Source organism: Lytechinus pictus, chromosome 10, assembly GCF_037042905.1.
Source record: "Lytechinus pictus isolate F3 Inbred chromosome 10, Lp3.0, whole genome shotgun sequence".
NCBI classification, from domain to species: Eukaryota; Metazoa; Echinodermata; class Echinoidea; order Temnopleuroida; family Toxopneustidae; genus Lytechinus; species Lytechinus pictus.
In genome coordinates, this window is record NC_087254.1 from 16,000,884 (window position 1) to 16,016,027 (window position 15,144).

The window sequence follows — 15,144 nt, forward strand, 5'->3', positions numbered from 1 at the left end:
GCTACAGGTGAAGCCTTTGCTGAACGTTGCCCGTGCCGAGGATGAGATGAAGGCCAAGGATGACCTGATCAAGAAAGCCAAGGAACTTCTCTTGAAGGAGAAAGACGAGAGGAAGGCCATGGAAGAGAAGAACGCCGATCTGCTTAAGGAGAAGGCCGATCTTATGGCTCAGCTCAACTCCGTAAGTAGCTGTTATCTCTAACTGTACAACCAATCAAATTGGTACATGGCAGTACCAAGAAATTTTGAAAACTTACACAAAATTCACCCAAAGTGTGCACGAAATCCTTCAACTGCACTCTCGAGAATGCAGAAGTGCCCCTATGACCACCCCACCCCTTTGAAAAAAATATACTTACGGCCATGGGTTAGTGGCATTGTTCTTGGGGAAAAGGCTAGAGAGTGAGCTGCTAGAACCATGTGAGTGATCATTTGTAGATTTCAATTGCAAATTATAGGTCAGTGTCATCTGAGGAAGTTTATTCATGCTTGCGATTGATTTCATTCATGATTTAATGCAAACTTTAAGAGTAAATACGATTGTAGGCCAACATGAGAGTGTCGACGGATGATTTTACTTAATTTCACAAACAATGGTCTGGGGCTTCTTGGTATTCACCGTGTCCTTTATGTTTTCATGGCAATGATGCATAAGTGTGCCTTTGAATTTAAAAATCTCGTAAATTTGTGAAAAGGTTTTAATCGTCGAGGGGAAAATAGGAATGTCTTGAATCCGACTCCCGCGGAATGAATGAATTAATTCATGAATACACTTATTTGGTCAATTTATTGGATTCTGTTCGAGCTCGTTTTAAGATCGTTATCACCACTTGCATTTATGCTTAAGTGTAGTTATCTACAAAGTGTTCCTTTAGCATAAAATATTTCAGTTTTCTAAGTTGGTTCATGCCTTATTAATGTGACAAAATCGTTATTTCTCTTTTCTACCCTTTGTGTTTTTGTCATCTTTTGTAGCAAGTAAAGTTGTTTTGAAATTCTAGAGATGCATGTAAAGTATATAAAAAAAAAAAACGTTTTCAACCCCTGACCCTTTTTGCCTATGTCACTACGAAGTAGAAGTAGTAGTAGTAGTTGTTGTTGTCGTGGTGGTGGTGGTAGTAGTAGTAGTAGTAGTAGTTATTAATCATTGTTGTTGAAGTAATAATGATGATAATAGCATTAAAATTGAGGCTATTTATCGCCGTGATTCCTCTGTTAAGGAAATATTTTTATAAATTTGGGAAGCAGTGTTTATCTTTTTAAGAAACGACACGATTCCTTGATTCAGAAATGAATTAGAGTGGATTAACTGGAAAGTATTGACCATTATGTTTTCTTCAAAATGACCCTTTTGCAATAAATTAAACTTTTTCTCGGAGATGCCATGAGTTGTGAAAATTTCTTCGAAATCATGGCATTTTGAGCTCCAAATATGCTCATGTTTACAGAAATTGTTGTTTGTTTATTAATATCTTAGGTGCATTTCGTTAAGTCGAAAGGCAAGTAGACAATCGGCGCCTCAAATGCTAACTTTTATTATTATTACCCTAACTATACTATAGATATACTTGTATACTGCAAAATCATTAAAGTGATTTATATTACCAACTTTTTTTATTTTTTGAGAAGCCTCTTGGCTGAAAAGTCATTTTGTTTGATCGAATGTGATGATATCATTAACGTTATATCATTTGAAACCCGCTAGCCTAAAAGTAAAAAGCGGTTTCTATTGTTTGTAAAGATTATGAATGATGTTTCATTACCAACCGTTTACTATGGTAACGGAATGGTAATATGTGTTGTCTGGTACGATGTTAAATGATTTGGAATCTTTGTAACTCCTTTTTCTATTTTAAAGAGGTTCCAGTCATATCACGGGGAGTCGTAGTCCCCTTTTATATATTGGTGGTGTCCGCTATTTTTTAGAAGATCATTGAGAATAAAAATTATCACGTGGTTGTGGTTTCAAAGTTTTCATTATACCTCTAACCAATTGAAACTAAAAATAAATGTAGTTGGATACATGTTAACGTAACTATCACAGGACCGGCCTAAAATACTTCTTGGACACACTTGAGAAGAGACTGCTGCTAAAGGTGGTTTTCTTTATAACATGTCGGAAAGTATGCGGTATCACTTTGTTAACACAATGTCGTCTGTACTGATTTTAAGTTATAGGCCTAAATTGCAGATCTACTAATATATATCAATATAGAATCATATCATATCGAATGAAACAAATTGTCTACCTGTGCCATACAGATATCTAACATAATTTATAAAAGTAGAGGCTTTATGCGTTTATACCCCATATTCCGAATAAACAATAAAAAAAAGAATCTGATATAAGTTGCTTTCAGTTTGGACATCATCAAAATTGTTGTTTCCCTGATCTCTCAAACAGAAGCAGTTATTTTTCAAACTAATGATTATGATGATGATGACGACGACGATGATGATGATTGACGATTTGTATAGCGCCATTTGAACTCTTATGCTTCATCCACCCCTATTTAAAATGACGTTCTTGTTTGTATTTTATTTCCAAAATCGCGTTTTTATCAACAAAAACAACGTTACGATATATTAAACATTGGAATGAAATTCAGAATTATGTCGCATTACAACAATATTACACGAATTCTTTTTTTATAATATTCAAGGAGCAAGAATCTGCTGTTGATATCGAAGAGAAATTCACCAAGATGATGTCCCTAAAAGCCGACCTCCAGACCCAGCTAACAGTAAGTCATTCACCATGTTCAAGTTCGAGTTTTAATATTTAATTCTCAGTAAATAAGCATGGCTGTTTAAACTGAAAACTACTGTGAGGCTCATTATAGTAAACAGTGTTGTATAACATATCAAAGCAACGTTTTCACTGTGTGTAAGATATTAAATTCGAGAAAAAGGTTATTGTAATCACATTACCTGTATAAGAAGACTGATCTAAATTATTGTATCTCTCCCTTTATACCCTCTTTTTTGGATCTACGATTTTCTCAATTTGGAGACCCACAAGGCGCCAACTTATTACCACTTTTGTTCATATTTTAATAACAAGATATTACAAAGCCAGCGTTATACTCCCATTAAGAATACCAAGTATATTGCATACTCCTCAATAATCCTCTGTTCTAAAATAATTTAATCGAATTGAGCAAGAATTTTCCAATCATGGCAAAATTGAATATTATGTTTTTCGTTTTACTTTGTCTCTCAAACATGGTTCTATTTACGTTTGAATTTTTAAATTGCTATTATTTTTTAAAAGAATATTTACTTTAATGCTTATCCTATATCCTTTCTCTTTTTATTCCCGTCTTATTTTCCCTTTCATCCCCTTGTAATGTAATTTAATGTCATTCAATGATTTTTATTTGTACCTCAATTATTTCATTCTGAACGTTCGCCATCCACAAAATTACATTGGTTGGTGTCTGTTGTACTTTTCTTTCTTTGTTCTAAATCATATCCACTATCATCAACTACTCCAACTATTATGTTCTTTGTGAGATCGTTTTTCCCCTTTCCCTTTGTTTACCACTCTAATACACCTTTATTTGTGATCACCACCAATCGTCTTTGTGGCTTATTGTTATTCTTCCATATCCTCCTGTCCATCGTTCTTTCCTTTGTGCCATCTATCTATCGCAGGAACTACAAGAGCGCCTTGAAGAGGAAGAGGACGCCGGAGCATCCGTCTCTGCCGCCAAGCGCAAGCTCGAGCAGGAGTCCAGTGAACTCAAGCGTGACATTGAAGACCTCGAGATCTCTCTCACTAAGGTACTGTGACGATAACCCATTCGAAGAGTGTCCACGTTCGTGTATTCCTTGCTTATGTACCACCACAGGGTCTGGGTGGCCTTCCTTCGGCTCACCACTGTCTAATCCCCTCACCTAACGATATGAAATCAATCTAGATTGATCGGATGGACCCTGGATGTGGTACTAGTTGGGTGCGCTTGAATGTGCAAGCTCTTGCGAAGACTCGTTCCCACTTTCTAAAGGATATCCGCAGGAGGCACTTGTTGCAACCATGCCACTAACATTCTAAATCGAAGCTGACCATGCATGTAGTATTAAGCTGAGAATCTCAGGTTGCAGTTTGTTTCTCTTGCTGATATCCTGTACTGGACGAGTCAAATCCGGAAGGGGCTGATGCTGAACGATGTTACCAATCACAATCCTATCTTTTAATTTGTCAAAAATGAAAATCGGAATACGAAGTGTCATCGGAAGTTTTGAACATTTTATATCCTCTTGAAAGTTTGCAATCAATTTTGTGACAAAAACCTAATAGTATGTCGTTAACCAAAAGAAAGAAAAAATTTCAAATCAAGATGGAAATATTTGATGGACTGATATTTGTTGATGAAATCAACTTGTGAAAAATCGTTCGCCAACTCCCTCTTCACCAGTGTGTATACCAGCAATGGATGCAAAGTATCGTTTGGCAATAAAAGTATATTTTTTTATGACTAGATCTTTGATTAAATGAAAAAAAAAAGCTAAATTTTGTTTGAAACAGGAAAATAGATCATTCTAATGTGCCAGTTACGATAATGCATCCGTTGTTTGTATTTTAACAGTTTTTTGTGAAGTGTATTAACAGTGTGCAGTCATGATATCTTTAGGTGTTTTTTTTTCTTTCACAAATTCATTATCAAAAAGCATGTTGTTTTTTTCATAACATAAAGCATAAAAACCACATTATTTTATACGCCCAGATGTCATTACCAAAAGCCTGTCAGATTTCTTATTTCTTGCTGTTTCTGATTTCTAACAACATTTCGCTTAATTTGAATCATTTCCATCATTACAGTTGATAAACCTCTTTGTTCATTATACTGCTGTGTTGCATGATTTGATGTCCATATCAACCACTCAAAAAAGGGGGAAAATATGAAAACTAAATAAATACCTGGTATAATTGCGTGTGACAAAAATAATAGTTTTATATCAATTATTTCGCCCTTTATGAACTAAAAGAAAAAGGTAACCAACTAACTGCAGTGATTGGGCCTTTTCATATAGACCAAAAATATTGATTTAATGAATACAGGTCTTAGTTATTGATGTAAATTCTGATTCAATCTGATAATGCTTAATACTAAATAGATGTGGAGCTAAGGGCAGGCAGGTTTCGCCTTATTTTTTTTTTTGGTAAATCTAAATATAACATGATTTGCACATGATACTTCACTAAAACTGTTACAAACTGGTCTTCATTTTCTTCAGTGGGTTACAGTTGCAGTGCCATAGTTTGAATTTCTCATCCATTAAAAAAAAATATTCATCTAAATTCATCGACATCGCCAGTTTTTCAAAGAATGATAGAGGATAGCAAAATATATGTTATCATTAGTGTATCCACATTTTATATCTTTTTAAACTTTGGCCCTGTCACAGTCAAACGTGAATGTTCAGGGGCTAAAATTGTAAGAAGATACATCCATTTCATGTAGAAAACGTACTTTCACGCTTGCAAATTGTCATGAAAATAAAGAGTCGAGCACGCTCGAAAATGAAAAAAAAAAATAGAAACCACTTTCCCGAATGCTCCGACTACTGCGCACAAATCTAATTTAAAGGAATATAAGTATATTTTATAGCACCAAATGTCTGTTAAACTGAAAATTTGATAAATCCCATATAAAGTGATAATGATCAAAAGTGGATTTCGAAATGAGGTATAGTCAGGGTTATATATATTGTTTAAGCTAACCAAAGCGAAGTAATTTCGCGATAATTTTAAAAGGAAATTAGCTTTAAAGATAATTAATAACAATAAAATGTTTGAACTACATATTTAATAAAGACTGATAGTGTTTGTTTATTAATTAAGTTACATTTAACAATTTGCCCGAACTAACTTTCGAGTTTATAACCGGTGTGTTTAATTTTTATTTAAATAATTATAATTTAATTTCAATTTTGCTTGCCGTTTTTAATATACAATTTCAATTAATATCATTATTTTTGAATGATTTATGGCCTATTATATCATTTTTTTCTATAGTGAGATTTAAACGAAACAAAATAATGTTTATAAATGTACCCAGTTTCCCATAAATGTAATACACATTCTATAAGATGTTATATCATTAGTAATTGAGGCCGCTAATTCATGCTCCCAAATTTAAGTAAACTATTAAGCAAAATTAATAGCACCGCACTTGTACCGCCTTTAAGACAGGTTGCGATTGTTGCTCTCGGATTTTCTTCACTTTCTCAATCGGTTATTTACCATGCTCTGAATAAATGCGTTTGCAAAAACAAAAATCAAATCGGCATGATTATATAAAAAGATCGGCCTCAGAGCTTTATGATCCTAGCGCCCAATTGCTTCTCCTTCGCTTCCATTAGTCCGAGGAGGAGAAGAAGCAGAAGGACGCTACGATTAGGAGCCTGAACGACGACATCGCCGCTCAAGATGAGGTCATTGCCAAGATGTCAAGGGAGAAGGCCAACCTTGAAGAAGAACACAACAAGACCTTGGACCAACTGGCGCAGGAAGAGGAGAAGGCCAACCATCTCTCCAAAGTCAAGGCCAAGCTTGAAGCTTCAGTTGACGAGGTGAGTATCAGTATGTCCTCGTGTATGTACAACCTTGAACCCTCTGGTCCGTAGTCTGAAGTCGGGTTTAAATTGAAGTCTGGTATAAAGTCGTGGGTTAAGTATGGATAGCCAATAACAGCATAAATCTCTGAGGGAAGAGGTTCAATGTGTGGGCTCCATTGGCTGTCAAATCCTTAACTGTCTGAGTAGGGTAAATTAGATAGGTTGTCTTTACCATCCAACGGTATCCAAGAATTAGGAAAGAGCACAGTGAAAATTATCAACATACAACGTAAACAAAATTAGACATTTTTGGCTTCCCATAATGTTAGCAAAGAGTAAGACCGCGGTCTGAATTAAACCCGAATTGTAGATCGTCCGCAGAGAGACCAATATGATCTGCGCGTAAGCGTCCTTGTATGTACATGCAACCTTGATAAAGGATAGACAAGGGACGGTGGAGAAACTGATAACCTCATGGTTAGGTCACACATAAAACTTTTTGCTTCTCTTTGGTTCCTTCACTAACATCTGAATCAGAATTTTTAAAAATAGGATTTTTCTTACCATTGTATCGTTGATTAGCCTTAAAACATATTTCATTTAAAAATAGCCTATACTCAGTTTTTGTTTTGGGTAATGACATTATCGAAAAGCGACAGTGTGGAGAAAATAGCGAGCAAAGGAGGTGAAATAAAGATATGTTTAACCAATTTATGTATTCCTGAAATCTTATTAGGGCATCGATATGTTGATTAATTTTATCTGAAATTCAAATGTAAAAGTGTTTTTTTAAGAAATATAATTGAGCTTGAACCCTTTTATCGGAGAATTTTTAACGGTAGCCAGTCCGTATCATAATTCGAAAGTCTTGTTCCACGTTTCAAGCGAATATTTTTTTGGTCCCTTTTAGCTTGAAGACAATCTTGAACACGAGAAGAAGATCCGTGCCGACGTCGAGAAGGTGAAGAGGAAGCTTGAGGGTGACCTCAAGATGACCCAGGAAACAGTTGAAGAACTGGAGCACGCCAAGCGCGAGATGGAAGAAGCCATCAAGAAGTAAGTTTGCCATCTCTGTATACCGGGGGCCGTTTTAGAAAGCTTTTTCCTAAGTTACGAAAGACTTTACGTACGACTGTTGACCCTTGTGCTACATGATATATTCCAATGTAGTTGATTGCCTACCTATATAAGAACATGTTTCAGTCGTGCGTAAAGTTGTGCGTAATTTTACGAACAGTTTTATGAAATACCCACCAGATGTGGTATGTTGTAGTGATGGATCGATTTGGAGAGGAGAGGGAAGAGGATTGGGTGTGCCTGCGTGGGCGATGTTGGTGTGGGGGTCGGATTCACCTCGTACGCCCAGAGATCACCCTCACCCCTCCCTCCACTTTACTCAGTTCAAACCCTATCTGGACCAGAAACTATTTTATATCCGCCACACTCAGTCGAATCGGGGTACGTGGGTATCTGCAGAATCGTTTAAATGCTACTGAGCAACCCAAGTCAGTAGGCCCATCTGTAAATGGTAAATGTGTTTAATGTCATACACAAATTTCAATTAAACATCCCTGTTTTGCAAAGGACGCTAATTGCATACCTCGTGTGGTGATCAGTATGCAGATTAACATTCGGTGTGGTTGTCCCCTGATAAATTATCCGGTACCAGTCAGAAAAATGAATGCTCATGAACCTCACTTGCTGTTATTATTTGATATGACTGATCGGAGACAGAAAGCATCAAGGACACTCGTTACCAGGGAGTAAACGTACAATTTTTGTTTCATTTGATCCCTCATTACGTTTCGGATTACGTTAAAGTAATACAAATTTAGAGGTTGGAAATATATTCAATTCATGCACATATAGATTGCTGGAAGAGATGCTATGTTAGGCGAATCATATCTATAAAGAAGTCTTTTTTTCTAGAGATTTTAACCTTTAACATCTCGGGGGATTTCTCTTGGCGTTGGTTACTTGCTTCTTTCTTGGCATGTATAAAAGTGGAGGATTATATATGAAAGTTCATTACATTATAACTGTGTCATTTTGTATACTATCTTCAAGTTTTAATCCACTTTTCAGATTTATCTTTGGTTATGAGGGTAATGTTCGACATGTTTTAAGAATATCTATATACAGGTATTCTAGTGTAACAAGGACAAGAATATCTCTGAAAATAATAATTTTTATACATTTTGAGTAGTTAGTAATTATTGAGACACAATGTTTTTACATCTACCAAATTTTCTACAAATGCAAAGCACAAAAAAACACAATAACTGGTTATACGCAATTACCCAATGTGATCGGAGGATGTGTTTCACGTGACAAGAAGATCTAAGTGGCCACTTTTCTGAGACCATTATACTAAATGCATTCACTCTCTAACCTTTGCAGGCGTGACTTCGAGGTGTCTCAGCTCAACACTCGTCTTGAGGATGAGCAGAGCCTGGTGGCACAGCTCCAGCGAAAGATCAAAGAACTTCAGGTAAGTTCCCTGTTGCAATTGCAACCTAGAAGTGCTAGATTGAAACATCTATTTGCGCAAAGGTTTTCTTTAAAAAAAATATTTAAGAAAGTATTTACCTTGTGTTGATGATAGAAGTCAGGTCTTGACTAGTCGCCAGAATAAGAAAAACCGTGAAATTACAGATGAAAAAAACTGCAGAGTTCTTAATTAACTGCAAGTTACCAGAAGTTCAACACCAAATTTGGTAGTTATATAGAGTTACTGACAGGCTTTTACAATATGCAACAAACTAAATTTCGAAAATTTGACCAATAATTGGATTTGAACCGGATCGTAAAATTACGGACGACCTTTCATAGTGTTGCGTGTTCTTCTATTCCCAATCATGATCTTGAACTATAAGTTCAGCTTTAACATGGATAAGAAACTAAATTAACGAAGATGTTTCAGTCATGGCAAAGACTTTGTAAGATAAGAAACGTGTAGAACTGTAATGCTAAATGATGAAAACTATTGATGGTGTGATCGTCTGATTAGTGTTTGCTGTTTATATTATGAAACTGGATGCTGCTATCTCTGTTCAATCAAAAATCTTATCCACCAATGAAAGTTATGAATGGCGAGTGTAATCTTGGGACTAAGAGGACAGCAATAGAGAGAGACACAGAGAGAGAGAGAGAGAGGAAGAGTTATCGAAGAAGATTGTCGGTAGCTTTGTGTGATTTTCTTTTTGATATCGAGTATACAAGATATCTTCCTCATAAAGTTTGTTGAAGTTATAAATTAATTGTTCATTTTTCTAAAATTTTTCTTTCAACTAATCAAAAGCCAGACTGTAATCCGTCTTTTGACACTGGGGCCCATATCAAAAAGCTGTTCGTAAGTTACGAATGACTTTACACACGACTGGTGACCATTTCTTGTTCTAAATGTCATTCCTATGTAACTGATTTAGGACCTAAGAACAGGTTCCAGTCGTGCGTTAAGTTGTGCGTAACTTTACGAACAGCTTTATGAAACACCACCCAGGTCTCTTAAATACACACCAGGGAATTTTTCGCAATTATCACGCAGACACTTTGTATAACGCACCTATTCCTTTGAAAATGCAAGTCAAATCACATTGGACAGCTAAGAGGTTTTTGTCGAAAGTTGCTGGAACTGGACAGCAGATCATCCTAAGATTCGGACCAGATGAAAAAATTGCATATGTGCCGGTTGATCAAAGTCCAGGACGACACTGCTGTTTTGATTCACCGATTTTCGACAAGGGTTGTTCTGTCATTGAAGGGCTTTTGACCAAAGATTCTCCGCGGTATAGAAAGCGGCAATGTAGTGATTGCTAAAACTCCATGTTATCTAAAAACATGAACAAGCAATGTAATTCTTTTTATCGGGTTTTTTGTTTTTCATTTAAGAGAGAACGTGCGGAGTGGTGACAGTCATATACCCTTTTCATGAATTTCTTTTGAAGTTTAATGTGCTATTCTTGTGTGTCATGTTATAGAATTCGAAATGCAAAACCTCATTACTGAAATTATCTAATTGACCATATACGCTATGGAAAGTTATTCATATAATTTTGTTACATATTAGCATATCCATCTGTTTGAACGCAAACGTGGTTGTGGGCTTTTTATGAAATTCGCTACATAACTCCATTCCTGAACCATATTTTTTCGGGAGTGGGCGTCCAACCGAACGAGTCTGTGCTATTTACATGCCATTTCATCCGCACCTAGCCAAATTCAATTTCCGCGAACTAATCTATGTATTTGGGGTGATGATTTCGCGCGCAGACGGGGTTTTAAATGTAATATGGAATATCATTAGACGAAAACTATGCTAGGAATGCAGCAAATTATATACCTGGAGTTCGGTTTCCTTTGAAGACAGGTTATGTAGCTCACATGTGGGGTGTCATGTAACATATGTAGCGCATTTTACACATAATTTACAAAGCCAGTAATTAGATCATGTTGTGCTGGCCATGTTGACATTATCAGACCCGTGTTATATAGTTGCAGCCATGCGATGTTTCATGGTTTAAAGACATAGCTTTCCTTAAAACTAATTGGGTTGCCTTTAAATGCAGTGAATTACTGTGAATGTAAAAAAATATACGTGATATCAATTCTAGAGAGAGATCTAGTAAATACAACGATGTAAAGAAAACACAGCCAATAAGATAATACAATTATGACGTAAATTTAGACATTTAGTTGAGTATTACTTAGGTGTAGCTAGTTCCATTCAACTGAACTCTTGGTTGAACTCGATTTTCTGGACTCGATTCATAAAAGTACAATGAAAGCCATTGAGAAAAGTAATATGAAACATATTCATAGACCGGCTTGGGTCAATTGCATCCAACTAGGCTTGGCAACTCTTCAGAAAATTATACAGATGTCAAAGTGACTTAATATTGAATTATACTATGGACCTACATGATTATACTAACTTGGCAAGAAGTATACACGTCATCTATTCTAATAGCATGAAAAGGGAATACGTCACACCTGTTCTGCCTATCTGGAATGAATAAACGCGGGGATTAAAACAGGACAGATAAGTCTCGCATGCATTAAAACAATGTTTCTTAGGTGGACATTAACATCGTCATGCATGGTCGAAAAAGGCTTCAGGACATTCGTGCCAAGCTATCGGCAGTTCATAACGGAATTCGACCAGTTAATTGCTGCCAATTTGGCGCCGGGAAAAAGAAAGAGGTACTCCTTGGGGGGCTTTCAAAATTCCCCGCATAGCATTGTGGTAATTTATCTGCTGTGCCCATCATCATTACCAAGGCAGCAGTGTATCGATAGGAGCAAACCTTCACCAGGCCCGTACGGATGCGATGACAGTAGAAAGGCTTATCGTGTGGCAATGGACTCATTACTCAACACATGCACTTATAGACTCGGTTACCCAGACAGGATTAGGGTGTACATTGCAGTCATCTTGAATGAGTGCAACTGTGCAAGGGAGAAATGTTGGACCACCCGTTTAAACAGCTGGCCCATGTTTCTAACATTCCGACATGCTTCCTGACAAGGGATATGTTTTCGAGATTGCCTCGTCTGCATTCTGCCTTGTTGTTGTCTGCTAAGGGCGCGTACGTGCAGAGCATATGGCCTCTCTGTGAACGACGTACAAATGAGATACTGTTCTACAGTATGTGCCTTTGTTTTGTAGATAATAACTTTGTCAGACACTATTAATCATATCGATATGTTTATCCAAAGACCCGATAAACTTCACAAACACACTGAAGAATGTTAGCATCTTTCTATTTAGTCAACTGCATGGTCAGCCAACATTTAGAATGAAAATCACTATGATTATGTTATTATTATTATTTATTCGGCATTTCAAACAACAAACAAAAGTATGACAGAATTTTCAGAATTTAATGTGCAATAATATCTAATATCAATTGATTAATTAATATTTAGGGTCTATCTAAAATAGAAGCAATAGGTTGCATTTGATGTTCATATTTCTACTGTATAAATAACTGAATTGGGTTGTGTGTACATGGACAGTTACTCCACACTGAATTCTCCGAGCTAGTCATAGCAAAGGAATTAATGATATCACAATCTGGCAAATGGCTCGGAGCTAACCTCAAGAGAATACCAAGCTGTCACATGAAATAATTGTGAGCCACAGGATAGGGTATGCCTGTAACAACTATAGTAATGTATAAAACAATTAGACGAAGGTATATATAGGATTGCTTTCCTGAGGTTATTCTGACAGCATCTGACTAGTTGTACCACAAGTAATGATTAGCGCTGATTATCCCGAGTATCATAATACACCTAAAAAATTCACCATGTCTTTCCTTGATAAATGAAGTTCGTAAAGACACCAACCTCATCAAGTACAGATTCCAAAGCACTGTACACCCAAAGGTTGTATACCAGCATACGACCTCCATCAAAACATTAAGAAAGAGGCCAGGCGACGGGCTCACAGCCATGACATATTTACAAGCTTGGTAATCGACCGCCAGTTCTCCTTTAAACATTCCAGAAATGCCAGACCCAGGGCTGCTTCGAGTGACTGGGACATTCCCATTTGTACCGGGAGGGAGAAGGGACAATGATCTGGTTAAGAGATAATTAGAACCGCCCACATCGGCAATCTAGATAAGCCACTATACCAGATGAGCTAAGCAAACGGACATGCGGTTACTTCATATCTCATGAAGATTGTTATCATTGTGTAGGCATGCACAGAAGCGTCGCCTATTATCAAAAGAAAATCTGCCAAATCTGTTATGAGATTGATCACAACTCTTAACATGGAAAATATCACCTTCATAACGAGCAAACGCTAGTGCGAATAGTAATAACTATCACATGCAGCCATATTCGTTAACGCTGCCCAAACCTACTAGCCCTCTGTGGAAGCTACATAGTACGATTCCTGCATCATTTATGGAGTAGATCAGACCATTGCACACGCAACCACAGTATTAAGAATGGCATGGCCTAAAATGTACTGAAGAAGAGTTGAAGTGTGTAGTTCGGCCTAGACAGGGAATGGGTTTATGCACTATGTCCATATCTACCGTAGATCAGGGAGGTTTGTAATAGGAAGTGAAACACATCACGGAGAATGCCAAGACTGGCATTCTGTCCCATGGGGAGAGGGTTTGTTTAGAGAGGCTGTAATGTCAACCGGATAGGACTTCATGGAAGGGAAGCACTGGGAATCAGAGTAGGGGTGGGAGATGTGAAACCATCATTGGCATGCCTGACATACCTGTTATACAGACAATTTGTGGAGAAAAATGACAGTTCTCGTACTGCTCGAGAAAAATATCTTGCTGGATGTTTATAGGCCAAGGAACAAGGGGAGGCAAGAAGTGCTGGGGTCGAATGGGAGTATCTATTCCAAGATACAATAACATTAGGAATGGTGTATTGACTCCATGGGAGATGGGGAGAGGATGTTTATGGTGATTCCAGAGGGGCTTGTTTGGGTTAAGCGGTAATGATGTTATCGATATGTCGGACGTGTGGAGGGTAAAAGGTAGAAGGAGAGATGGGTGGGTTTCTAGGTTTCAATGAATGGCTCCATGATGTGCCATGGCAATGATGGCATGTTCACCATGAACGTGTTACTGGTCAGATAATGAATGGAAGATGTGATGTCACTTTGCATTATCAATATGGGGCATCCACATTTGGTTCGGAATGCCAAGCATTACCCTAGGGTCACAAAGGAGGGTATCAAAATCCTCCTAGAAATTCAAGGTGCTATCGAATGTTGGGTTATGAACAGTACAGTGTTTTGGTGATATGATCTTGACAATATCATAACGTATATCTGATATGCCCACGTTTCTAGTGTGATACGAACTAGGACGCAAGGTATGCACATATGGACGTTCCAAAGCAAGCCTTATATATAGCTATTGGGATGGGGGTGACTCGGGTCGGATTACCGGCATAGTGGTATGCACGATGCGTAGACAGTGAGAAGAGGCTCTGCCAGCCAGACGCATACCAATGCCAAATAAGTTCAGAGCTGGCATCACGCCTGCTGGGCTCTGATTGGCCGATGCTCTCACAGCTCATCACGATTGGATGATGACATCAGCAGGCTACAGTGGGCAGACCAACGCATCCCAACCCATCATCCCTTCCAAGACACGGAATGTTAAAAGGCGTCGGTGCCTTCCCATCATCGATCAGTACTTCTAGAGTTGAGACAAGAGCAAGGCGGTCCTGTCTTTACTTCCCAACTGCCCTTCACTATCATTGCTATTGCCTTATCTGGAGATAGCAGTCACCACAGGGGAGCGTGCAATACAGCTGGAATATATTCGGAGCTTACACCTCACATTGGTTACTCACTTCATTCGAGTGGAAGCCTTCTTCGAGTGAGCATCAGCCTCTCTCTCTCTGATTAACTTGGATATATCATCCTACACACAACAGCAGCCATGTCGAGTACCTTTTCCAGTAGTAGTGCCAGTAGCAGCAAGGTGGTTCAAAGGAACGTCACCGGTGGATATGTAACGGATTACAGCTCTTCCACAGGCAGCAACATCAACTACAACAAATTGAGCGCCAAGTCCAGGCAACTCATCA

The 15,144-nt window shown here is 37.7% G+C and overlaps 1 protein-coding gene across 9 annotated transcripts in view; it reads left to right on the forward strand.

The window, feature by feature from the left end:
• Nucleotides 1–15,144, forward strand: part of LOC129270232 (myosin-16-like) — a 76,451-nt gene that overhangs the window by 45,990 nt on the left and 15,317 nt on the right. For all 9 annotated transcript variants that reach the window (XM_064105416.1, XM_064105408.1, XM_064105410.1 and 6 more), the window contains 6 exons: nucleotides 8–181; nucleotides 2,664–2,744; nucleotides 3,658–3,786; nucleotides 6,370–6,579; nucleotides 7,475–7,620; nucleotides 8,965–9,055. In XM_064105416.1, the coding sequence (XP_063961486.1) occupies nucleotides 8–181; nucleotides 2,664–2,744; nucleotides 3,658–3,786; nucleotides 6,370–6,579; nucleotides 7,475–7,620; nucleotides 8,965–9,055 (831 nt within the window). The remainder of the gene's footprint in view (nucleotides 1–7; nucleotides 182–2,663; nucleotides 2,745–3,657; nucleotides 3,787–6,369; nucleotides 6,580–7,474; nucleotides 7,621–8,964; nucleotides 9,056–15,144) is intronic.